The sequence below is a fragment of the Aulostomus chinensis genome, chromosome 7 (genome assembly GCF_037954235.1).
Source record: "Aulostomus chinensis isolate RoL2024-O1b breed Wild chromosome 7, RoL_Achi_v1.0, whole genome shotgun sequence".
NCBI lineage: Eukaryota > Metazoa > Chordata > Actinopteri > Syngnathiformes > Aulostomidae > Aulostomus > Aulostomus chinensis.
The window spans coordinates 23,694,106-23,721,437 of NC_141326.1; the positions used below are offsets into that span (position 1 = coordinate 23,694,106).

Genomic DNA, 27,332 nt, shown 5'->3' on the forward strand with positions numbered 1-27,332 from the left:
TGGGAGAAAAAAAAAAACACAAATCACGATGTTAAAGAGATTTTATTACAATTATCTATCTTAGCCTTATTTTCCAGTTTGTACATTTATACAGATTACAATGATTGGTTTATAATGCATTATGACCTATAAATACCACTCAACCAGGCCTTTTAATACACACAGTATCTCTGTTATGTCAGCGCTTGGCATGCCCAGTAAAAGACACATTTGTCGTACAAATTTGTGACACAATCGAAAAATGGCCCAGTACCAAATACCAATAGTTAAATGTTAATGCCATTTTGGTACAAAGTATGTCATAAACCCAAGGGTACAAAAATAACCATTTTGGTTTTTTAACTCTACAATATATACATTAATATCAATAATACATTTAGGTGGTGTTTTCATAAATATGCATTACTCTGAAATACTTTGTTACTTTACCAGCAGTTTGTAATTCTACAGAAGCGTACACTAAAAGGATCAGACCTTTGAATTTGTCTCACACAAACACCTTAGTTACTTGAGTGCTGTGCAGCATTTCAAAGCAGGCACACTGTTGTTGCATTTCAAACAGTGAACATAAGAGGCAGGGGTGAGTTACAGAGCAAAGTTGAATATAAGAGAACAAAGTCTAAGAAATTATACAGTTTTTACCCTTATGACCTCTCTTCTTTTTGGATTTAGTCCATTGGCCGTATGGAGGAGAGGACATGCCCCCCACAGAGCTGGGCAAATCTTCAGTATAGTATTGTCTATGGGGTCTGGGCTGGGGGATGGGCTGACCCAGGAAAAAGCCTTCCTCCTCAGAATCAGATGAGGAGGAAGAACATGTGGAGCACCAGTCATCATCATCATCTCCATAGAGGCTTAAGAACTTCCCCATGGCCTGGCCCTTAAGCCCATAGTCTGACATGGTAGCAGAGGTGGGGTGTCCGTGAAAGACTTGATGTCCCTTAGGCCCAAGGGCATTGCCTCTGTGGTCCACTTTGTAGCACCTTTGGGTCCTCTCTTTGGGCAGAAGGTTAAGAGCATTATCGGAGCGAGACTTGCGACTGCGACGCCTCCTGTGGTAGTGGTGGCGCCCAGGATGAAGCTCCTGGCCCTGTTCCTCAAAGTGGTACACTCTCCGGCGAGTCCGTTCACTCATAGGTGGCTGTCGCACTGGGAGATCACCATAATGGCCAATGTCCACCACATCGTCTGAGAATTTGACTTGCTGTGGCCTGGACTGTGAACGTGTCCTCCTGAGGGCAGGGACATGGGGTTTGGGTGTATCGTCTGGCAGAGGCCCCTCCTCGTCTCCTGCGATATTCTCTCCCACTTCTTCCTCTTGCTCAGATACAAGGCTCTTCAGTGAATTTGCACTTCTGTGTAACATAGAGGAGTTGAGGGTCCCCATATTGCTTGTTTTCTCACAGTCCTCTGTCTCCAATTCATGGAAGCCTTGAAGGGAATAAACCAAAGGTCTGTCTTTACTATCACCGTCAACTGAGGCCCCTGGAGGAGAGAAGGAGCAACATTAGAACGTGAACACACTATCATCACATCAAATTGAAATTGGTTGAAATATTTAATTTTTACTCGCCAGTAATATTTGAGAGAGCCAGTGAGTCCATGGAGTCTCGGACACTCTGATCAGTCTTCTTGAACTCATCTCTGATACACTCCAAAGAACCGTTGTACCACTGTTGCTCATCTCCCATACTGCCCCCAGCTGCATGATCTAACTCCAACTCCTGGATTTTTCTACTGCTCGCAGGGCCTGGGTGGCTTCCATAGGCCGAGTCCCCTAGCCCATCCTGTGATTGGGCCCAGTACATATCAGCCTGGTATTTCTTACTGGCCAGGCTCCCCCTTCCTCCTCCACCACTATCGACTTTGGAGGACTCCTGCTTTGATTTGACATCTCTTTCGGCAATCCAGAAATCTGTGGGTCTGGAGTCATTTGCTTGTTGGAAGACCCCGTGTTCCCCAAACTTCAAAAGCAGCTGGGTCATGTAGTCTTCATGCTCTGCCCACCCTTCCTCCTGGTCCTCTGGTGTCTCTGTCTCTTCACTACGACCTCTCCAGAAATGTTCATCAGATAAGTTCATATGGGCAAGCTTGTTGGTCAGGGTGTCATCAGGATTTCCACTGAATCCAGGGAACTTATAGTTGACGGAAGGTGAGAAGAGGAGCGACTGTCTGCACTGGTCGGCAGAGCGACTGCTTTTGCCCATGCGCACACTGCGACGGGACTCACGGGAGCGAGCTGATTGGAAGGCGGAGTCAGAGGAGTCGGAGGCATGCACATCCTCCCCAAGACTGCAGGCCTTAGAGCAGTAAATACGACCCTGGTATGGCAGAAAGGGGCACCCCAGTAGAGAGCTCTTACACTGGGCACAGCTGAAGCAGCTCTCAGTGGCATGCCAGTGGAGCCCATCATATGTCATCTGGGCATGATCAACACCTGGAAATGGGAATTGTTAACATGGTTAGCAATGTCACTCCAAGGCTTGACAGGTGTGAGCGATGTTTTATTTACGCTCAAACAAATCACCAGCTCACCAATGTGTTCTCCACATGCCTCACAGTACTCTGCATAGAGAGACTCAAAGCAGCCACAGCAGTATGGTCTTCCATCCTTCATGATATAGCGCTGGCCACCCAGAATTGTCTCACATTCATAACAGGAGAAGTGCTTCATGTGCCAATGACGCCCCTCAGCTTCTGTGCACTCATCAGCAAAGATAATCTGTAGACAAAAATGTACACTGGGTGAGACAAAACATCTCCTGCCTTCCTGGACAGCCTATCATCAAGATATATATTCAGGATTTTTTCAAGCAATAAAACAAATGTAAACTGTGTTTCAGTCTTGTGGTTCTACCTCATCACAGGCTGAGCAGCGTGGTTTAAGGAGCTCAGCATGGTGCCTTCCACAGTGGACCTTTCCATCATGGTAGAAATAGATCAAATCCACCAGCAGTTCACTACATGTGGAGCAGGAAAAGCATGCTGGGTGCCAGCACATCGCCGGTCCTGCTCTGGAGGCGAAGACTGCCATTTCTCCACTGTTGATGTTTTCACCACACTGCAACATGAACATATGGTCACACAGATGATTCTACCATCCTGAAATTACACTTTTGAACCTGAATATTCTGTGATAAGATTTTCTGGATCGTTACATTTTAAATCTGACCTGAGCTTTTGAAATAATCAAGGTGGAATTCTAAAAAGATTGAAAATAAAAACGGACAAAAACAAACAATCATTGTGATGAAAACCGACGTCTAGTAGTGGGACTACTTTGGCGAGGCTTATTGGCACCCTGAGAGATTGCTGTAAAGTACCGTGAAACACAACGGGGCCACTCAACAGAGAAGGCTTGAGTCTGCATTCCTGCATAGGCAGTCTTACCTGTGTTTCACCCAATGGCCCATAATTTACAGACTTTTTGAAAATGTATGTATTATGTGAACCAATGGAGCATCTCTCATAGCATAGACAACAGTGAGCTCTTGATATCTGCTGACCCTCTAGGTTTGGTTGAACTTGGTCAAGATTAACAAAGTACTCACAGAGAGGACAGCTATTAAAGATTATAAAATGTTATTGTGGAACGTACATGCTCACAAATGCTGTTAAGGCGATTACGGGGCATCAGTTTCACTGTTCCCCTCCCCAGTGCTTCTTTCTTCCTCTGGACACTGAACATATGGAGCTCCTTCTTCTCTTCCTCACTGAGAGACTGGCAATAACGCACCTGGGAAGGAAGAGGATAGTCAATGAAGGTAAGACAACCAAACAGACAATCGCAGATTCAGTAAGTTAAAAACTAAAAAAAAAAAACAATGAAAATTAAATTTCAGTAAATACATCGGACAGTTCTCTCTGAGACGTCTCACAGTGGATGGTGGGAATTCCCTACAATTGGCTCAAGTCAAGGGACTTTTTCATATTACATATTATTAAATTGCAAGACTGTCAGCCTTAGATAAAGATTACAAACTTAAGAGAGGGCAGAGTGCATACCAGATCTGGCTAAACAAAGGCAACTCTTGACCCCAGTTTGCCCTTCCTACTCCCCATATGTACCTCCACCCACTGCTCCTGATTGTAGAACCTCATTTTTACTACAGGCCTTTTTGATGTGCCCCAAAGACTTAACAAGAGGGAAAGCAGACGTTTACACAAACAAGGCCTCTGTTTAGAGTGAAATCAAGAGGACGGGCAACAAAAGAATAGAAACAGCCAAGTGGAACTGCGGTGCCACTGCGGTAGTGGCATCATATAAAGCCTCTTTCAACCAGCATCCCTCTCTCCTGCTGAGCAGTCCTTGTAAAACCCACTGCTATGACAGGAATCCAGCTGGGGGGGCTCCCAGTAAACATCATAAAATCATCAAGTCAAGAGTCACATTGTGCCCACACTACATGTCTACAAGATTGTGGGACAAAAAATCCCCCAGTATGATGTTAGTATGGATGCCAAGTGCTCACATTATCGGGATGGAATGGCAATGTGGAGGCTGTAAGTGCTGTGGGTTTAGCAGGCAGTGACGGATACAGGTTCTCTAACAATACAGGGAGTGGATCTTTGCTGCAGCATTGGTGTAAAGTGAGAATCTACTGATATGAATTATGCAAGAAGTATACTCAAGGATGCAGAATATTCTTACCTCATTATCATGTGGTGGTAGTTGGTAGAGAAGCTGCTTGACTCTGAACTTCTCCCCAGGACTGTTAACATAAGGGATCTTATCCTCCGGCAGGCAGGAGAAATACAACTGGACCTGAGGATATTATGACATTAAGTAAAGCAATTATGCAAAGGAATTCCAATGATGGACAAGACAGATAAAATCCACTCAAAAAGATTTTTTTCTACTTTCCTCGAGAATCCTTTTCTAGATCCTTTTATCTAAACAGACCTGCCATTTTCATTGAATATGTTAGAAAAATTGTTTCCAATCATGATTTATTTTATGACAGCACCAAAACTCAAGGTCACCAGTCATTTACTACTTGCGCCAAGCATGGGATCTTTGTAATTATCCTTGACCTCAGCTGAGCCTTTGATACAGTGGACCATAACGTCTTAATTGGCCACCTGACAAACTATGTTGGCATCTTTTTAGGTGACTCTGGATTGGCGTATGTCTTGTTGGCAGACTAGGTCCTCTTGTGTTCTTCTATTTTGTGGGATTTCCTGGTATTTGCCAAATAGATGTTACCCCTTTGACACTGTGCTGCATAGACTTCAAAATCCATTTCCTATGTGGATGAAACCCTGGGAGCAAAGATGCTTCCTGTGTTAATGAAATTTAATAAACTTTTCCTCCTGCTAAATGACTGCATCAAAACTAAAAACTTTGATCATTTCTTGCCCCAATACATGCAGCATGCAAAATCCCCTAAGTAGTCTGGCTGCCTTATCTAATAACAATCGCACACTGTATTAGAGCTGCCTTTTGATGCTCAGATGATGCTTCGATGACCAAAGTGTTGCAGTCCTGCTTCGCCAAACGGAGACAGATAACAACAATCGGGTCAGTTCTTTCTTCAGCAGATTTAGAAAAGGTCATCTATGCTTTTATCTCTTTAGGTCATTCCTTTCTTTTGCAGATTTAGAAAAGGTCATCACTGCTTTCATCTCTTTCAAACCTGACTGTTGCAATGAGTGTTTTTCTGTCAGCACACAAAACATCTATAGAGGACGCTGATAAAAATGCTGCTGCCAAGCTTTTGACAAGCACTCAGGAAAGCAGCCCTGTTACATCGATCCTTGTTCTCCTTGACAGGTTTTTGACTAGATTTCAAGACTTGAATGAACATACTTCTGCCTATATCCACGATCCTGCACCTGATTGCTGCATAATCTGTTTTGTATCATTCCAATGTGGGTATTATATGAAATACCATGAAAAATGACTGTAATGTCTCTGTTGCCTGTGAGCAAAATGTCCTGCTCATACCGGCAAAATTGGTGATGTCTTTTGCATCACCCAGCAGACTCCTGGGCTGAACCACGCATTGTACATTTTTTACATGCCAGCAGCAACGAAGCATGTACCAGAAAGCAGCCATATATAATTGTTATGATTTTGGACAGAACAGCCTATATTTATGAGCCCAAATTCCTATTTATGATGCCAGAGAGATTCTGGGAATGTGTATCATGTATGGAAGACTGAGCTTTTGGAATGAAAGTGTGCTTTACTTTTTTAACTGCTATCAGCTTTATCTTAGAGAGCAACACGTAGCATCGTTGATACAGATGATATCGTCATAACGCCACACTAAAAAGTCAAAGCAGGTCAACAGGTCAAATTAGTTTGAAGGTTGTATTTTTCCAATCATAATCTTGTCTCTATAGGGACAGGACAAAGCAGCCTGTCGTGGTGGCACTTTGACCCTTGGGGCTTGACCACTGAAGACTAAACTTTACGAGGGAGGGGCCATTACAGCCAGCCTGATAAAGAGGTGGGATGTGCTTGTCTTGTGTGTTTGGTGACTTCCTGCAGCTTGAGCCGTCTAAAGAGGGGGAGCATCAGCAATTTACCCTGACAATCACCCCAACGTTGCCCCCACCATAAATTATGCACATTTTCATGCTGCTATTACCCCTCATCCAGCTCTCTTGGGGCTAGAATAGTCAGCTATCACCCAGGCCTTATGTGTTTCTCCACCATCACGATGACCCATAATACTCAGCCCATTCAAGGCAATGGCAGCAGTAAAGGCATTACAGTTGACCCATGCATTTCCCAAACAAAAGCCCCTGCATGTTTGGGTGTTGAGGCTCTCTGGGTCTGGGAACCCCTTCTCCTCTTGCCCCTTATTTGCTTCCATGTGTGTGGTTTAACAAGGGAAACGGGATGAAGAGAGGAACTCAGGAAGAAAAGAGAGAGAAAGGAGGAAAGAAGAGAAAAAATATACAGCCGGGTTGAGAGAAAATGCCACATCACACTGGCTGCCCTGCGGGTACAACTAACAGCCATGCCTGTGTTTGTGGAGGAGAAGGCTTGTTAAAAGATGGCCCCTCAATTCCCGATCCTGCCAGCAGCAGTAAGCTCGACCCACCAAGTCCTCCTCCAAACAGATCTCTGATAATCACAAGCAGACCTTTCCCATACCACAGTTTGTATATAAAAGTACATACAGCTTGGCTGTAATGGTAGACAAGTCTGCTTTAAACAAAGGGGCTGTGCAAAAAGTTGTATTAAATATGTTGTCTGTCCCATAGGTACCTTTATCCATAGACTATGGTACACTATGCATCAACATGCAGAGGAGCGTTTATCTGGGCCAGGCAATTGGGCTAGAAGGGAGTTAGAATCAGGTCAGAGATGTTTTTATTCTCTATCAGGAGGATACATATTATTAGCAGTGGTGATGAGGGGATCTTATGTTAGGCAATGAAGTAGATATACCACAATTAAAATATCACCCTCTGACTTTCACCTGCAGCATAAGAAAGCCAGCCTTTGTGAATTTCATGAAAATGGCAAAAATATGCAAGATTTGCTTACCTGCTCAGGTCTAAGGCCAGGTGGTACCCAGGCATACTCTTCCAGGGCACAACCTGAGTCATCATCAGAGGTGGAACTCCGTTGGAAGCCAGATGTAAGTTTACTGACTTTCTGCTCCATCATCAAATCTCGCTGACGGGCCCCACCCTGGAAGCCAGCCGCCGACACTGTTGCACCCGCCAGGCTCATCAGACTCTCTTTAATAGACAGAGCAAAAAATGGAAGGACAGGGGAGTGACAGGGAGAGGAAAGGTAGGAAGGAGGAGGATTGAGAAAAGACAAGAAAAGAAACATTGGTTACCAAGCGATTACATCAACCATCACCCACATAATCCCATCCTCCTCACTCCATCTTATCCAGATCTTTCATGCCAGTACCATTCCACTGACTGTTAACCACCAGCTGAATCACACCATCGCTGCCTCTTTCATGAGGGCTCCAGCCCCTCTCAAAAGCCCATTATGGCATCTGAGCAAGCTGTTCTTAGTTTAAGTCTGGTGATGAGTTTACTGCATAAAGAAACTCATAAAGACTACTATACCCTTTCACTACCATTGTGGTGGCAGTTAAATGCGCGCCCTCCTCATGTGGTTTTTGAGGATATAAAGACCATTAGGTAATCCCCAAAGCTTCATTAGATGATCTCATTACAGTGAGAACAACAAACAGTTAGCTGTTCATACATAGAGACACGCAGTAATGCAGTAATGCTTATGTGTGCTGTCTTTTTGCGCAGAAATAATATTCTCACTCTAATTCAATTTGCAAAAGCAGACAGTGACTGTTAATTTTTTAAGGTTTCACCTCATCAGTGGAGTGAGTCATTCATTTAGGCTGCTGGCTGTGGTGCTATGTCATACCAACTCAAGAGAAGCCACCACATGGGACCTGATGCTGGCTTGATCAGTTGAGCCTGAGGTCTGTATAAACACTGGCCTGGCAAGAGGACGGGGCCACCATATGGGGAATGTCCACAAGCCTGGTTTCTCCCTTCATCTCCCCTTTTGCTTTGGACTGTTTGTTTTCCAACCTGCTGCAGTGAATGTCTGATCTGCCTTTCATCCTCTAGATGGACACAGCAATGCCAGACAGGTGAGGTAGTTGGACAGAGAGAGATGGATAGATAGAGGGGCAGCGGATGGATAGGGTCGACTGATGCTCGGCTGGACACTGACAATGTAACAGAAGAAGGAAAATAAAGATCAGAGATCAAACCCTGGCACATTGTTTAATGTCTGTGGCAGCCATAGGCAATATTTTTGCTAAAATGTTGTAGAGTCATAAATAGAAACTAATTTAATTAAAAACAAAAAAATGCATTATTGTAATTTGTTCTTTATTGCCATATCTAACATGCAGACGTATAAACCGCAACCATTACTGTCACTTCTAAAATTATGGATGTCGCTAGCAGCAAACCTCCTCAGTTTATTGAGTTGAGCAAACGTGTGTGTTTCGTGCATTTACATCTGGCCGTGGTTTAACGTATGAGTTGGAAAATGGCAATTTGACAAAGTGGTGAGCCCATTTTAAAATAAAATTGCACAGAGTCCACAATTAATTTTTTAAACAAATCAATTTAAAAGATATGGATAATTACTCAGCACTCCCAAAATCTCTCCTGTAAGCTTCTAGATATTTCTTTAAGTGCTATTAGCTTTGCAGGATTAAACAGACATGAAGATGATGATTGTGTGTCCAGTTGTGGTCATTTCTCACAGACCAAGGGTCTCTAGCTGAGATCAAATGGGAGCCCAGCCAGTGTCCAGCAGCCTGGCCCTAACCCCACTAACCCCCTCAAGTCAAACCCCCCCTATGGCCAGTGAGGGCACCCAGGGCCACTGAGGGACAGCTGAGAAAACCAGACACACTCGAGTGCAGCCTTTGAACACAGGCATGACAGTAAAGGAGCCTGGAAATCTGTGATCTATCCTGGAATGATATACATGTCTGGCGGCCTCTTGGAGTGTGTATGCATGAAGAGGGAGTTCACATATTTATGCCGAGACCATCATGTATGCAGGCATGAAGACATACAGCCACAGGTTACAAAAGGTCCAGCGCGATTAACAACCTGCCAGCTGTATCCTTGTGTATCCTGCTTCTCTTTCGGTGGTGACACTCCGAGACAGCAGCACGCCAGATCCTCCTGTGGATGATTAACTGCCCCACGCAGAGCCTGTCAGCAGAGGCAGCTACTGGCTTTTTAAAATAATCTACCCATGGCCTTGCCAATGCCACGGAGCTCTCAAGCCTGCCCAGTCAACGACCACCAGCAAGATAGATTGTAGTTTCAATGAATTCCCAATGGAGTGGGTTTTTGTTTTTTGTTTTTTTGAAATTGTGACTACATTGTACCACAAAGTGTCAAGTCAGGAGATTTGGCTTATGACATGTCCCATTAATCGCCTCTGACATCCTGAACAATGGTGCCATTGTGAAGGAATCCACTGAAGACTTGTTCCATCAAGAGCTTGTTTATCTCCTCCAGAAGATGGTGTGTTATCTCATACATGACAGTTACAGCCCTCAAACCCAGATAACCTGTCTTTAGATGAGAGAGTAGGCTGAGACAGTAAGACAATCTCTTGTTCTGTTCACATCTATTGACTTGCAAATGAGACCAAAATAACCTGCAAAAATGTGGCCTTGTTTGAGAGCAGCTTGGGTTTCACGTGGGAGATAGCTAACTATAGGCAGGTTCGGTCAGGAGCCCGGAGACTTCACAGTCACACATTTTTATCAGGCACAGACGAACTCATGCGTGTACATTTGTTAGAAAGATGTTTGCTTTTACATGTTCCCCACAAGGATGTTTCATACAGCCAAACCCGAATCACAGGAATGTCAGGCTTGAACTTCAGCCAAGAGGAATACAGGATGTACACAGCTTGGTGTTAAGCAAAACCCCTTTCTTATACAGCCACATCTGCTCACATACTAACCCCCCCCCCCCCCACCCCAAAAAAAAGATGCCATACAGTTCATTTCCTCCAACTTTGCCTCGAAAGCTTTTTTGAATGACAGAAGCACTGAGGCAACTAACTTAGCCGTCCCTATGTTAATTGTTCCCAACTCACTGACTCATCACTTGTGTCGGCTTTTAAACATTTCCTTCTAACAAGGAGCCTATGTTTTGTGACATTAGTTTTTAACCCCCCCCCCCCCAACCATCCTGCCCTCCTCCCACACGAGCCAGACCCCTGCAGTCCAGAATGTTTAACAGCCCCTAACTCCTTTGTAGAGGGGCTTGTTAACATGGCTTTGGGAGCTCCAGGCCTGCATATCTGACTGATCTGCCTTCAGAGAGCCAGAGTGTTGGTGGTGGAGGTGGAGGTGGTGGTGGTGGTGGTGGGTGCTATCAGGCTTAGGCTAAAAGAGGTTGAGTGACATGTATGAAAATGGCAAATGTTCCACAAAAGAGAGGGAATTTAAGTCAAGGCAAGTTTAAGAGGTAATTTGCAAATATATCTAAAGTGATTCGATCTATTTTCAAGAAAAAGCATAAATACTGTAGAACACACTGATATGTGGGTGCAGACCTGACTCATCACTGAGTCAAATAACCCCTGATTTGTTCAAAAGGAGAAGTTCCAGAGAGTCCTCAAGTTAAAACAAGTGTAAAAACATGCTCTTTGATAGGAACAGGACAAAAGCGAAACATCTAGTGCTTTTTTTAAAAATGCATTTTTGACCAAAAGAGTGCCTCAGACTTTTCTTTTTTAAACCACTGATACGTATTTCCTTCAAGAAGCACACTATGTTCTATGTATCATGTTTTAAATAGTGTAATATTTTTTATCACTTTATGGAATACAATCCTCTCACAGGATCTCATTCAGTAATCCACCAATAAATATAGATGTCAGTGACATTTTTAAAGCATTCAACAAAACTTTAACCAGAGTCCCCAAAAATCCAGACACTAAAGCAATGGATTAACAAGACTTGAGAGAATGTACAGAAAAAATAAGCAGCCTCTGCTCTGAATTACTGTCTATATTCCTATAGGAAGTGGATGATGGACATGCACACAACCCAACACAGTGTTCTCTGTCAGTTTGGAACGACCAACATGTTTAACTTGGCTCATGCCAGCTCAGCATTGCAAGCTCTAGTTGAAGAGAAAAACAGGATTTTCTGTTCAAAATTTAGTTGAGCCCAGACAAATCTGTTTTAATGTCAGTAAAGATATATCTTAACCATAAAAAATATGCAGTGTTGCGCAAATATGGTGGATCAGTTGTGATGTGGACTAATATCATCAAACTGCAGGTTCAGACAGCTGCATCCTTGTGTGAACCAGTCTCACAAGAATATAGACCAGGAGGACATCATAAAACTAAAAACTGAAGACGTTCATTCATGACATTCAAGACTTCAGTCAGTTTGAAAACAAGTGTTGGACTTTGGTCTGCTCCTGGGGGCCTCCTTTCGTGGTCAAAGGAGTGTTTATCCAAGACCAAATGGATGGGAGTGACATCCCCATAGAGGTCTCGACTAGCGGGACCACCTGCATGCGCTGGTCAGACTGAATGAAGACTCAACACACAAACACGTGCTGCCATCACGTAAGATCCTTGGGGATTGGGAAACAAAAATTCCCCTCTTTAACCCTAACCCTAACCCACTGGTACCCTTCACATGCCTGCAGAAATCACTTTCATCCATACCCTGTGAACTATCCTCAAATGAACTTACAATGAGACTGCATGCACATTTGTTAACAATTCCATGTCAGTTTGTGCTCAATACCAAAGAACAGCTAAGGATGAGTAATGATGCAACTTTGTTAAGTATTTTTTCTCTTCACTACATCCGTCGTCTTCAGTTTTTTCCCTGGCGGTCTTACCTCAGTGCAGGCCAACAGGAAAGGGGATCTTATTGCCACTCTATCCAGTCCTAGTTTCTTCTCCAACTTCTAGGCTCCATATCAAGTATGCAAAATCCTAAGAGCTCTGATTCCAGGACAGAAGTAGCCAGCCTTCTCTGCCAGAGCTGTCAGCACAGTAACAGCCCATACTAAAACTTGGAGGATGTCTGTCTGAGTGTGTGGGAGAGAGTGTTTGAGAGGGGTGTGTGTATGTACATGAAGGAGCTCAACCAGATGGTCATCCCACCCTTGTCTCTCATCCACCAGTCCTCCCCCCTCTCCTGACTCAAACACCACCCCTTTAACCTTAGCCCAGCCCCTTAACCTTAGATCAGCCAGTTGCGACATGGTATATAGAGGACTGAGGCGTCTCTCGTCTGCTGACCCTCCCCTCATACTTCAAACATATGCTTCCAAATGAGAACCACTGGTAGAGCCCCAGCAGGAACTGGGCCTTTAAGTAGCACATTAGTGATGGCAGAGCTCGTTTTACCACACTGACCGCCTCATAGCCGCAACAGCTTTCACATGACATTCTTCTTTCTCCTTCCCTATCAGCAGCTCAGAGATGTGGGAAAGGTGGTGAATGTTACAGTCAAGCTTTGAGATATCTGGTGGTTTGTCTCTCTTCTCCTGTGCGCTAAATGTCATTTAGTTACTGGAAGCTATTTGCCAACTACAGCTTTTTGATTACAGAGTGATGGAGTGAACAAAAGATGCTTTATTCACCCGGTTATAAAAATACTTCCTAACATCTACCACATTAGCCTCACACAACCTGTCCCTCTAGGCCTAAATCAGACCAGCTGGTTTAGGTATGAATCACAAGTCCCATGCAAAGCTGTTACTTTAACCGCAAAGCTCAGTTGACTGAATCGAGGCTTCGACTGTCCAACAATCTTTCTTTGTTAAGACAAATCAAATGTAATTTCGCTGTATTTTTGTGTTCCAAATGAGGCAACACATGCACTTTTATCATGTATAGAAGTGAAGTTTAGATTATTGATCTGTAAAACCAACTGTAACATACCTGCACATCCCAGTGAAACTCCCCAGGGAGTTTGCAGTTGACCTCTGCCTCTCCTTCACCCTTGCAGGAATGTCAGAACATGAGGCTCTTCCTGTTGCCTCAGAAAACAAAAGTGACCAGCTTCGGGTCAAACTCTGGACAGTTGCACCTTTTGCAGATGTTTGGTTGCGATGTCAAAGTGTTACCTTGGCCCCCCCCCCCCAAATAAATAAATAAATAAAACTTTATAGTGGCTATCTTTGTCTCAAAGTCTGTTGAGGTTCTGCTGTAGAAGCTCAACATAGTTTGAGATTGTAAAACATAGCAGTAGAACATTTTACTAGCAAGCAAGGAATCTATTAAACAGCTAGAATTGCTTTCTTTATTAACATTTTAGCAGCTGTTTAATTTTGTGGACATGACGTCTGGATATTCTGTGAAAGTGAACACACTGTTGGAGTTTGAAGGAGGGAAAAATTGACTAAGCACTACAGATTGGATCATATAAGACAAAATAATGGTCATTCGAAGCTAAATAGCTCTCTAGTCTCCTTAAACCAGATCCTGGATAAGCTTAGACGCTCAACTTCAGGACATAGTTGTCCTCTATTAAGCGCCTCAGTCACCAAACATCAGGGGTTTAGTTTCATTCCTACCTTTGTATGATTGACAGCACCTATTTGTCTTTGGCACCATCTGCTCCACCACACACTTCTCACATTCATACTATTATGTGCTATAATTTCAAAGCGTGGGTGGTGACTGGCAACTGTCAAGTCCCTTTATAAAAGAAGGCTCAAGCAGCCTGATGTTCTTTATTCTTAGCAGGAACATAAATTTGAACACATTAATAAAAGGTACCAGAGTTATGTGATCTAACTCTGATGTGGTGATGGTCCTGGAGGTGAATGTGGACAAAGCCATTGTAGCAGCCAAGGCCAGGGAGGGACGGCACCCTTTCACACCAAACCTCAGGCTTTTGTGCTCCACCCGAAAGACTCAGCGCTATGCCCCATTAGCACGTCATTCAGGGGAAGGGCAACAAAACATCCTGCCTTTTTTGCATAAAATGCAAAGTTAAAATGGTAAACCAAACAAAATGTAGACAGTTTACTCAACAATGGCAGAATGACTCGTGCCTGATTTGCTCAAAAACAGGACATGTGATGTTCACAGTGAGCTCAGACAACTATTTGAATGCATCTCTGAATCATCGTCTGTCAAAACAGGGAAGCTGTAAGAACATCCTGAATATCACCCAGATATGGATAGCTATTTGTACTTAGTTACACAATTCATGGATTATCTCAGACAGTTGAATAATATGAAATTACACAAGCCATGCATCCCTGACCCTTGACCTTAGAGAACACCAGATGACCAATAAATCTATTGCCCCGGGGCTTTACGGCCCATTGCCCTGTCATAGCCACAACGGCCTGAACAGCACCTCACACCTGGTCTGCACCTTCTCACCACTGTAAAAAACACCCTGTGCTAGCGGCTAGGTAGTCCATGACCAGCATGCCCTGACAATGACAGGACAGGGATGATGATCATCAGAACTAACACCCGACGATAAAGCTGCATTCCTCTCTGGCCCAAACACGCCTTCCAAGTGAAGGACCCAAGAAACAAAGAATCTAGTCAGAGTCAAAGCTGAACACAATATCTTTAAGTAAGCATGTGAGTGATGAATACCATTATGAGTTAAAGCCTAATGTAATCTGTTTAAACGAGTCAAATTAAAGTCCCAAGACCTGTCATAAATCCGGCTACCACAGGGGCAAAGGGAAGGTCAGTCTTTAATTTGGTGTCATTGATGACCATTGTTAAGAATAGCTCTCACTGTTGTGTGAGCTACCTTATAAAAAGTAGGCATTCTCAAGGTTTAAATGACTTGCCAACGGGTATTAGCAGGACACAGGCCCAACAAAAGCCTCAGTTATAAAGGCCAATAAAAGCCTATCACTCTACTGTAACAACAATCCTTTTTACGCCTTGAAAGAGGGAGGAAAAGGTCAACTGGTGGAGCAGTCGGCGTATTGATATTGACTTAGCTAGATTGCCACGGACAAACTCAGGTCAGACTGTGGGCTTGTTAGCCTTATAACCCTCACATAACCCCTTTAACTGTTCCACTCGGACACACCAGAGGCAGCTGAGTGGGATTCGAAGCTGACAAAGAACATTTACAGAAATTAAAAATATCTCCTCGCTTGACTCTTCGCTGTGTTTGACCTTAAGGTCAACTGGTTCTTGAGCACATGGCTGTGGGGACAGTCCAAAAGAGAAGACAAAGGGGTTTTAGTTTTCATGAGTTGAATTCAATAATAAGATACAGTGACATCTGAAAACGGAATTTAGTATACCGACGATATAGAGTGGAGTTATCACAATTCAATCAATAGATTAATTTTTTGCATTGCTATGAGAGCAGGGGTCTAAAAAGTACTAAACAACTGTTGCAGTACTGAAAGACTACTCAGTGACTAACTAGAGCTGAAAGATGCGTAAGGGACAAAATACTGTCCCGTCTCAAAATCTACACACAATATTAGTTATTTTTCTTACTGTTAGTAATGTGATTTATGCGTATGTAATGCAGTAATACAGGCATTAAAGTGAAAGAGATCGATAAAGAAAAGTCTACAGTTCTTAGATAAACAGTAGTTTATCCATTACTTGTACTAGTATAGTACTATTAATGGAAACAACTTTTTTTTTGGACAAATATGCAAATAAAGCAGATGTATATGTATATGTTAAAAGCAAATTAAAAGGTTGTTTTTTTTTAACCTGTATAGAACACATGTATTGTGTTTGAACTTCCAGGTGCAGCTCTGCCTTTGTATTCTTTGTCATTTTGTTGTAGTCTGCCGTCTCCATATGGTTTAATCCCACGTACATTAACTCCTGTGTAGGTCTGGTCAATGGTCATCTCTCTTGACATCTGCCCGCTGCAGTTATTTTTAATGTTTTATTACAGTGGCTTAGACCACTGCAACAAAATACGTGAGTTTATCTTAATCTGCTTTTGCTTACGTTTCAGTTTGAATAGTGCAGATTTCACGGCCGCAGTATGTGAGCAAAATATAGATACATCTTCATGCTTGGTTCTGCTTCATTTAATCTGCTTAAACACTGTTGTGTCATGTATGATGTAACACAACATGAATGTCCATGTGTCGTGGATTACATAAATCCCAGTCAGCATCTCTGCTTCACTAAGCCTGGTGGCAGCACACCAGTCCTTTCTTCACTTTATCATAAGATCACCACCGTCTAACTGCTCTGCCAAACATTGCAGAGATGTACGATTTGGTCGGGTCATATTTCACCCTCAATTTGACACCCTCTCACCTAGTTGTAAAGACGGACCTCATTGGGAACAATGGGAAGTGGAGCGACAGACCTCCTGGGGCTGTTAAATGGAGGAAGCCGCTTTATTTGAAGACACTATAACTCAACAAAAGCCTGTGGCTGTCTACACACACAGCGGACCGAGGATGAATGGGCTGATTTTACACTACACACTTGCACTGACAAAGGCACTGGATCAGCAAAGGGCAAGCCCTGTCATGTGTGGTCTCTCTGGACAAATGGATGAATATAGAGAAGAATTACAAAACAGCCCTATTAACACTTGGTTTCAGTGTGTTCAGCCATTAAATATTTCATTTTACCCTCCTGTTTTATCATTGCAGGGAAATATTCCTTCAAGTTTAACTACAGACAGGTTCATGTCACATGCCTTTATTTCCATGAAATGTGAATAAATATTGAGATTCCTGGAGAAAAGGCACTCTGTCAGGTGTCATGTTCCATTTTAGGCTGCATGATTTTAAGGAAAATATCAATTTATGAAGAAATTGCGGAATGATGGGTATAGTAAAATGATATGCCATTCTGGTTAATCTGTTAATTTTTACCACATGATTGTCATTTTTATTGAAAAGCCCATGAATATGATATTCTGAAATTTTTCTGTAGAATATGACAGGGCTTAGTAGTACTTCCAGTACTTGGGCCCTCCTGCCATTGACTTGACTTAATTTGACTATTTGAACGTGGAAGTAGGCCGGGTTGCAATTAATTCTTCAGCTCGAGTTTCCATCCCTGTTAGCTAAACTAAAATACAACAAAATTTCCCTCAACTTTGCACAAGAACGCACACTCTTGTTTTAGGTGGTACTTTCTTTTCAAATTACATGACGAAAACCCTTTTTTTTTAATTTCTGAAAATATCGTTCTAATTTTTTGAATGCTACATCCATGAACGTGACCCCAGCGACCCTATAATTTGTTTTTGCCCAACTTTCCAGAGCTAATATAAGGAACAACACTGATTGTGACTAGTTGTGCTGAGAAGGAACTCTACCTATCTATCTATCCACATCATCTTTGAGGACAAGCAAATAGGACTGGGCTTCCAAAAATATGAAATATCCCTGGAAATTCGCTTGCCTGACCTGCTGTTTCTACAAAACAACACGTTAAAACATGGCTGTTGATGGCCACGATGACCTCCTCTTCTAATCTGTTTGTTACAGCCATGCAAAATATCTCTTATGTGACCGAATGTGATCATTTTCAATCAGCATTATACAGTAATTAACATGTCCTGTTTTGTGCCATTTTCATTGGCCACTTAAAATTGGCTTGACAGTCCAGCTTCAACAATTGTGGCTTTCTTGATTTTATTCCGGTGTTTGAACTCTACACCTCAAATCTCGCACATCTTGGATTTCCAAACCAGTTCCTTATATCACGCCAACAAACCAGTTCCGGCTCATGGTCTAAACCTGAATGAGACCGCCATAACAAAACAGGCAGTACTCAGAGGGAAACAGTGCTACGGGCAAGTCTTTGTAGAAGGAGAGGATGAAGGGTTTTTTTTTAAAAAAGAAGGAAAAGTTGGCAATTCCCACACGTGGAAGCATTTTCCTGAGCCGCACAGCTTCAAAAGGCAAACCATGGAATCCAACAATACTCTGTAACAGTTAAGAGCTGCTCAGTCAGGATCCCACTAATGATTAACATTCCTGGAGAAACACTCCGTTACAGTCTTTTTAGAGTGTTCTAATTAAACACATGCTCCAGTGCCACAGCACAGAGGGAACTCTGACGACTGAGAGAGGGGATGCTTCTCTCCTGTGCTGCTTAATTGGACATAATTTAAGTCATTAAGATGGTAGTAAAAACAGCAGAGAGAGCAGAGGAGAGGCCCAATGATCTCACTCGGAAGGCTCTGATGTTCCTGACCCTTTCACCTTCTCATCTGACCCACATTCAAATGTAGAGAAAATTATAAAGTCGTGCTTTCATCATGGACTGGTCGTCTAGACCCACATGTGTGACTTTAGGGGATGTTTGAGACTGGTTGCTCAATGGGTTTGCATCTCTCCACAGGTTCTTAGTGGTATTACATGTTTGGATGTCCCACATGTTGGGAGGTCAAGCAAACAACCAACAACAGACCTGACTGTCCGGGCATCTGTTTGCCACATTGAGTTGTCCTCCTCTGTGTGGCTCAGACATGTATTTTTACCTCCACCGCAGAGGTTATCGTTTCGTCATCGTCGCTCTGTTTGTTTCCCTGTCAGCAGAATAACTAAAAGATCCAGATGGATTCTGATGAGAGATTCCAGTTCTGATTCAAGTTTTGGTGGGACGATATGATTTGGGAATTGATGAGATCCAGATTTTTGTGACAAAGAGGAATTCAGGTGCCTTGGAGGAGGTACATTGTTGATGTTGTTGTGTCGTTGTTGATACTTAAATTCGAGCCGGGTGATAAAGCTGAAAAAAACAATAGAGAAATCTTTTGTTTCAGTCAATGCCGATTCCATTTATGGCTGATACTGGCCTATCACAGACAAGTATTAGCTGATGTTTTTCAAAATTCACATTTGACAATCCTTAAATTACAATTACAATATAAGTTTTGGCTCTAATTACAAGGGACTTATCAAGACATTTTCATTTAGAGACATTGCTAATCAATAGGTTGCAGTTGTAGCTCATGACTAACAACATGTACTGATGCTTAACAGGATAACTTTCCTGTAAAAAAAAACAAACAACAATAACGGGAAAATAAAAAGTCAGGGTTCAAAAAGAAAGAATAAACTGCCGTGAATAGTTCCTCAACATCTGCACTAGCTTTCTAATGCTGTGCCTTTGGTTGTTGTCATACTAAACTACACACCTGCTTAATGACTGGCGTGTAACAAGAAACACGCTCCCTCATCAAATGATATCCTTTATGTTGTTGTGCCGTTTATGAGCCCAGTGGAAGACTTTTGATGGAGGGATGCTAACACTTCTCATCCACTACCATTCAAGGCGCTAAGCTAACTAGACACCAGCTGGTCTCTGTTGGTCGAACACAGACAGAAGAGAGCAGGCTATCGATCTTCTTGAGTGGCTCAACGGAGGATTGCAAATAAGTGCATTTCCCCAAAAATTGGTGTGTTCCTTCAAGAGTTATTAGCAGTGTCCATATCTTTTTTAGTCTACAATGTAACAAATGTTGCTTTGGTTGATGAGGAATTTTGCTCTAGGCAATAGCACTCACTCTTAACTAGGGATGAACCAATCACAGTGTTTCTCTCCTAACACTGATTCTACTTCCATCAACTCAGTGTGCCTGCAGATGTCAGGTACCAATCCTACACCAGTCTCTCCTTTACACTCTGCTGTGCATTGGTCTGATACTTTGAACGCTTCAATTTGATGAATGCAGCACAAAGATGATAAAGCAGCATGAATGCGTCTTTTCACAGAATTCTCAGTATTTAGGTCATGTGGATTTTGAAACAACATGGAGCTCAAGCTTTTGCCTGTGATGAATAATATAGGTGTGTGTGTGTGTTGGAGTGTGCGCATGATAGGTGTGTGTATTCAAATCTAAACTGAATACACATATGGTCTCAGATGTATAGACCAGGCCGGGGGGTCTTCAGTTCCTGGGACGTGTGTGTGTGTGTGTGTGTGTGTGTGTGTGTGTGTGTGTGTGTGTGTGTGTGTGTGTGTGTGTGTGTGTGTGTGTGTGTGTGTGTGTGAACAGTAAGTATGGGTGGAAACGGGACAAAAACAATAGACAATATTTAAACCATGTAATGTGCCAGTTTCTCTCTAAATCAGTGTTATTTTTAGAACTGCGAGCAGCATGAGCCAGCATGCACGTCTGTGTGACACTCTTTAAAAGAATTATTTCTCTGTAAAAGCTGAGCTTTTATTTTATTTCTAAAGTTTTTTTTTTATCATCAAACAATAGATCAGCTCCTGGAGTGATCAACTGTTAGCCTACAGAGACACACACACACACACACACACACACACACACACACACACACACACACACACACACACAAATATATAGATATACACATCTGGTGAGAGACTGCTTGTGTTTTCTTAGGGAGTCCAGCCCCTCACAGGAAGACAGTGTGAGCACAGCAAATAAAAGGCTGACTCTTTGAACTGGCGTCTCACGAGGAGCTGCTGTCAGGTTGTTGTGACCAAACAGACTCTTTCTATCAGCTCACTGGGCCCATTGTGGACCTCAGGCTGCTGCTGCTGCTGCTGCAGCTCTGCAAGACGTCCTCACTTAGCCTTTGTCAATCTGTCTGTTGTTCTGCAAGATCTAAATTCACAATAATGAGTGAGCAACTGTTAAAAATAAATCTTTTAGGTGTTGAAAAGAAATATATGTGAGATTTCAAAGTAGGAAATCATAATTATAAGCATTCACAAGTGTTTTCTAAATAATGCACAGAGAAGAAAATATACCAATGAGAGTAAATACTTGGATTAGTAGGCTACTCAGGGGAAAAACAGCATTATTCATGGACTTAATTCGCACTATTAGCGCCTCCTCTCGTTATAAGGCTACTTGGTTGGGTTGCAGCAGCACTTAATTCTGCGTGTTGGTATGTTTTACTTTTTTATTTCAATCAAAATGTGCAAAGCAAAAATGCTGCAACTGACAGCTGATTTACAGTGCAGTAGTAAGTTTGAAAAACTTCATCGTTGCTATGTTTCACTTGTCTTCACTTTAGATATAAATGCTGGAAATAAGTTGACCCTGGCTAGCTATACCAATGACTGACATTCTTTCCATGAAGCGATATATATATATATTCCCTTTCTTTATTCAAAACTGTATTTTAACACACACAAAAAACCTTTAGCACAATTTTTAATCACACAAAAGCACTTACACTTTTTATTAAATATGTTGATGCAAAAGCAGATTAAGTTAAAACCTGTTCCATATGTGCAACACCTCTGGTTCAAAACTAATTTCATGCTACAGATGAAGAGGTCTAAAGTTTCATTAAGAATGTTCAGTGAGCACAGCTCTTTTCCCCAGAGTGCAGGAGAAGGATCATATATTGGTACACTGCTTTATGTTCTCAGCGTTCTTGTGATGTATTTTGGGAGATGCTTGAAATTTGTCTTTATAATTGAATTCAGCACTGTGGGATGTTTGGAATCCAGGCAAACTATATGCATGAATTTGCTTCCCTCAGCAGTGTAATATACGGCTGGATCAAAACTTTAATAAGTATTTGCTGATAGAAGTATTCTGTGGCAGACATCCAACATTGTCCCCAGTTTAACCTTTCAGCAAAATCTCAGGAAGTAGCTTTGTTGCTGGTCCAAAAACCTCTTGCCTTGCAGTCCATTATTAAAGCCCGTCGACCTTTTCCATATCATCCACGCTCGCTGACTCCACCCTTGTGACAATGCCAACAAGGGCAGGAGCATCAGGGCCACAGGAAGGGGAGGAGGCAGCATGTTTTGCATATTTTCAGGCGGGGGTCCGGAAAGCTCTAACTGAATCCCCCATTGTGCGCCGGGGAAATGAGCAGGGTGTTTTTAATGACTATCTCAGGGTAACATGTTGTCTTTTGCTTCTTCCCCTGTGATGCTGTGAGGGCTTGGATGGATCCCTCCAGTTTTGGAGGACAGAGGGAACAACACTGCTGACGTCTGTGTCAACACGAGGCCAAAATAACTTTCTAAAACCTCCATCGACAAGATTGCTGACATTACCATCTTTACATCTGTGATTCATCAGACAGACACGAGCAACTTCATGCTTGCAGCATTTTTTTTTGTAATGCAGAACTCGTTCTGAGCTAAGCATCATGCCTGTACATGGAGTAGATAATGAAACATGTGCATCAAGTATGACTTTCATCAACTTGGTGGTCTGATTGCTTGTGCCGCAATTATGATGTGTGGTTACCAGAGATCTGCCGGGGTATTAAACTCCAGTGTGAGCTAAACCCATTTTCCCTTAACATCATCCTGCCATTCCTAATAAACAGAGCTGTGCCTGGAAGCGCTAAATCACTAATTACTTTTAATCACTTTGGAATAATGCTTCACATGTGGATCCAATGTGTGCCACTGTTGCATGCAGATGCCACAGACTCTCATACATGATCCTGTTTGAAATGTACAGGAGAATTTTATTGCATTGCAAGCACAAATTTATAGTCTCCTACAAGACAGGAGCATCCTTATCCCACTCTCTACAACCACCACCATAGAGTAACACAGTGCCCCAAACTTGACCATCCAGGCCACCGTCCTTTAAGCCAGCCCCACTGACCACAGACTCAGGGACCACCGGCATTTAAACAAGACATACTTCATACAGCCTCCTGCCAAGCTACCACAAACAGTTTACAGTTAATGGGTTCTGTGCTGTGGAGTTGTGGCATGGAGTCAGGCTGCCATAGACATCTCCCCATCCAGAGCCATGAAAGACTGGCCTCCTCTGACAGCTCGCTACAACACACGGCCCTGTCCCACTCTGCTTTTAGACCTGCTGCGGTGAGCTGGACCACGTCTGGGGATAAAAGGCTGCCAGAGTGTTTGGCTTGCAGGCGATTTACAAGGACGTGAGGGTGATTCATTCTAGCTCTGCACAAACAGCACTCTGTGTACATTTCACTGGTACTGGGGCTTTTAAATCAACAGTGAGAAACATATACACTCGGGCACTGGGATCTACATTTTGCTGCACATTTAGTTGGGTGTCTGCAACTCACGCAGACAAAAGTGAACACTTTGTCCATCTCTGGGACAAAAACACGGCATGCTCCATTGTTTATGTCTGAGACTGGCCTCAAGTCTGTGACTCGTCTCACCTCAACTACTCTTTCTGTGCACTACTGCAGTGGCACAAGTTTCAACGCCTTGAATGGTGCATTATGAGGGAAAAGCTGGTCTGTCAGCTGCCACCTCCTAAACCCAACACTTTTTTTTAACATCAATTTTTGACACATTAATTAATCTGGAGCTAATAAACATGCCGGCTGAGGAGGAGGTGGGATGTTTCCATTGCTGTGGGTGAGAAAATCTTCCAAGATATTTTATTTATTTTCTCTTCAGATTTACTTTCACACATAAATGTGGACCAAATCACTTTAAAAAGAGTTTGATTATATCAGTGGTACATTTTGTTCACTGCAAGACCTAATAAGCACCATTTATTTATCCAAAAATTCATATTTACCGAGCAACTACATATTAAAAGGTTGCTGCTTGTTCGTGTGCATTTGATGTTTAGGTCTAAAAGTCTTCATTTAGGCCTTGGCTTAATTTTAGGCAAACAACTTTAGTTTCAACAGCAGAAGTTGACTAAAGACAACCTCAATATTTTGTTTTGAACACTTGTATGGAGGAAATTTTGAAATAATTAAGGCTGTACAGACAATGACTGAGTGTCTGACTCGGCAGCTTCTAATTTGGCCACTAGGTGACACCAACTCCTTGGTTCTGTGCTCCTCTCCTCTTCCTCCTACCTCTTTTTTCTCTCACTCCTTTTTTACTGGCCAGTGTCCCAGAAAAAAAGCAGAATATTATGAGGATGAATATTTAAAAATAATTTGAGAGTCAAAGTGCGAATGACTTTGAAGAGGCATCACCGACATGCAGCAGAATCCTCCATTTAATCTTCCTCCTTTGTACTCCAACACATAATTCAGTTTGTGCTCCACTTGAGCTGTCCTGCAGTACCTCAAATCACCTCCGCAACTTATTGCTTTTGATGTATCCATGACTTGTTTTTAGGACAGGTTTCGAGTAGAACCGTCCTGGGATCAGCATCCCTCTCAGCTGTGACTACAAGGACAGATTTCAAAGGAGTGTGACTCTTGAGCTGAGACTGAGCCAACTGAGCCATTCTGTCAGCCCTCTGGAGAGCACACGCCAAGACTTAATGGCTTATGGTGATATTTACTGTGTTCTATTGAGAGTTAAATATTATTTCAGACCATCTTGGTTAAATATAACAGCAACTGCTCTCCTGTGTCTTACACTTTCCTTAACAGCTTAGAATAGAAATGTTTGAAACTTGAGGGTGTGTCTTTTTGTTCTCCAAAGGAAACACTTTATAGCATGTTTGGCTCTGTGAGAGGTCCATAAGGAGTGATGAATTCACTCAGGCAGGCTGAAGCTGCCTTTTTTTTTTTTTTTTTTTGCTTTGAGTGCACTGCAAAGAAGTCCACAAAAGTATTTTATACACTCAATAATCGGCATTAAAATGAGCTGACCATTTCAAGTAGTTTCCTTCAAATGTGATCATGTTTAAATGGAACAAAACCTGACTCAAAAATAAGATATCCTAGGATGCGTAGTAAATTACTCCGAGAGAATATACCATCTTTTTTCCTTTCAAAGTTTGAGTTGAAGCAAGTGAGAGTAACTTCTCAGATGCTGTGTGTGTGTGTGTGTGTGTGTGTGTGTGTGTGTGTGTGTGTGTGTGTGTGTGTGTGTGTGTGTGTTTGAGACCACATTCCTTCTCACTCAACAGCACTCTTGACAGCTATGGAGCCCTACAGTGGCGGACAGGCAGCGGTCACGGAGCGCCGACCAGTTGTCACCAAAGTGACAGGCGACAGCTGAGTCCATACATCTGGAGGCCCGAGGGACTCCGCACTTCCACACGACCCGCGTCTCTAACTAAGTTTTTTCAGTGTCAAGAGAAATTAGGTTACTCAGCCTGTACACGGGGAAGGGAAAGTGACGCCTGGAAATGTGCTGCGTAAATGCGCAGAGCTGAATTAGCAGGTTAGTTCATAAAACGGACTTTTTTTTAGTGTGTAATATAAGTCTATTGAGAGAGTACCGTTTGTCTTTCTCATTAAATAAAAAAAAAAAGTCGTCGCCACAGAAATGTGTACATAAACTGTGCACAAAACACAAAATGATATGTTCCACTCACCCCGAAAGCGTTCAGACTTGGTAAGCAGAGTATCCAGAGCCAATATTCCTGAAGTGCGAAAAGCGATTCACGCTGCGTCTCATTGGCATTTGATGAAAAAGTCCAGAGAGGGTGCACCCTTGCGAGCCGTGCAAATCAAGCGATAAACTCTAAACCTGTACAAGCGCTGGCTGCAGTGGAGAAGAGCGCAGAGGGTCTGACTTCACCCGCTGTCACCACATTTCAGTCATTTCAGCGGCACACGGTGCGCTTTGCTGCTCCTCTCAGTGGTCACAGTGAAATGACATTAGCGTTGCTCCCTGCCTATTGGCTTAAACAAGCAGCCCCCACCTATCCTGGAGCAGCCCGGAGCACCGTGGACAAACGCTCCCGTGAGTTTACCCTCACTGCTGCTGCTGCAATGGGATGTTAAAGAGAATTGTTTGTGTAGTTTAAGAGCTAATCTTCCTCTGTTGTCTTTGCCTAAAGGAAGCCATCTGTATTATATGAGCCATTGTCTATTGTGTAGCCTATAAAAGTTCCTTAAATTGTTATCTAATTGAAATCTGAACTGTCTCATTAACACCACTAATCTAAACAAATTCCAGTTACTTTGCATAAAAAAAACCACAGGATACCCTCTTTTAAACTTTCATCCTCAACTGCAGTTTGTCACATGGTGTGGAAATAGGATCGTCTTCTTTTACAAACCTGTTTGTTCTCGCCAGCAAAACGAAATTTCAACAATACGATCTCATGTAATGCTACTCCTACTTACAGTGGGTCATGAAAGCTAATATGCATCGGCTGAAAAGAAGCTATTGCCAAGTAGTCTATTGAGTACTGGGATGATCAAAGATTTGAAGAGACAAGCCTCCACCCTTAAATCAGTGTATATGACAACACAATATAAAGATGAGATGAAACAGTTTGTTCTGCATTCAAAGTTGCACAAAAGATTATTTTCTTGCATTGAATCAGCCCTGTACTTGTGTTTCCTTTATGGTGTCATATATAATGGGTTCTGCACATTATTTGTGCAAATAAATACAGCTACATTTTGACTACTGGTCCTTTTAAAAGCTCTCTGACCCGCCATGACCCAGATAGGGTTCTTTTCATGATGTCAAGAATGACACCGCACTCCAAACAACTCTAAATTATGTGAAATCAACCTTTTAACGTGCCTTTGAAATCCTGCCGTGGCTTTAAAGGCAGACAGCTGAAACGAGAAACACGAATGTGACAAATGCATCGATTAAATTGCGTGCCCTTTGACCTGCATGTCTCTGTCTCTCCCTCTCTCATTGGAACACACACAACACCTCTGGCTGACCTGGGTTATGACCCAGTGGCCGTCACATTGGTCAGAGTGTGTGAATGCATCTTAAGTAAGACCATCTTGTACCTGTCAGTCGTTCTTTACCCAGTCATAAGCACAGCAGCTCATCACTGTGCCAGCTTTTATACAGAACAGATGGATGAGTGGATCGCCTCTGTCAGAGCTGCAGATATGAAGATGAATGATAGAATTCCAGATAATCTCAATATCCCACCACATCACGATGTTAAACTCATTTCTTTTTTGTCTTCACTTATGATGTCAGAATACAATAGTAAATATATGAAAAAAATGCACAATTATTACACAAGCAGTACTTTCTTGAGATCAGGCAGCAGACAGAGAGAGGGCAGCTATAAACAAATTCTCTGTGT

The 27,332-nt window shown here is 42.6% G+C and overlaps 1 protein-coding gene across 1 annotated transcript; it reads right to left on the bottom strand.

The window, feature by feature from the left end:
- Positions 1-29: 29 nt before the first annotated feature.
- On the bottom strand, positions 30-25,899 carry prickle1a (prickle homolog 1a). The gene is made up of 8 exons (XM_086209454.1): positions 25,638-25,899; positions 7,505-7,701; positions 4,652-4,765; positions 3,599-3,736; positions 2,858-3,061; positions 2,536-2,722; positions 1,574-2,437; positions 30-1,485 (listed from the first exon to the last, which is right to left on the bottom strand). The coding sequence occupies exons 2-8, from the start codon at positions 7,691-7,693 to the stop codon at positions 620-622; spliced, it is 2,562 nt and encodes an 853-aa protein (XP_086065580.1). The 5' UTR covers positions 7,694-7,701; positions 25,638-25,899; the 3' UTR covers positions 30-619.
- Between the last annotated feature and the right edge of the window lie 1,433 nt (positions 25,900-27,332).

Bases quoted from the DNA above. Each gene is read 5' to 3' on its own strand.
- prickle1a (XM_086209454.1), bottom strand. From the start codon at position 7,693: ATGAGCCTGGCGGGTGCAACAGTGTCGGCGGCTGGCTTCCAGGGTGGG. The intron at 4,766-7,504 runs GTAAGCAAATCT...TAATATCCTCAG, and splicing joins CTGGCCTTAGACCTGAGCAG to GTCCAGTTGTATTTCTCCTG. The intron at 2,723-2,857 runs GTAGAACCACAA...TTTTGTCTACAG, and splicing joins GCTGCTCAGCCTGTGATGAG to ATTATCTTTGCTGATGAGTG.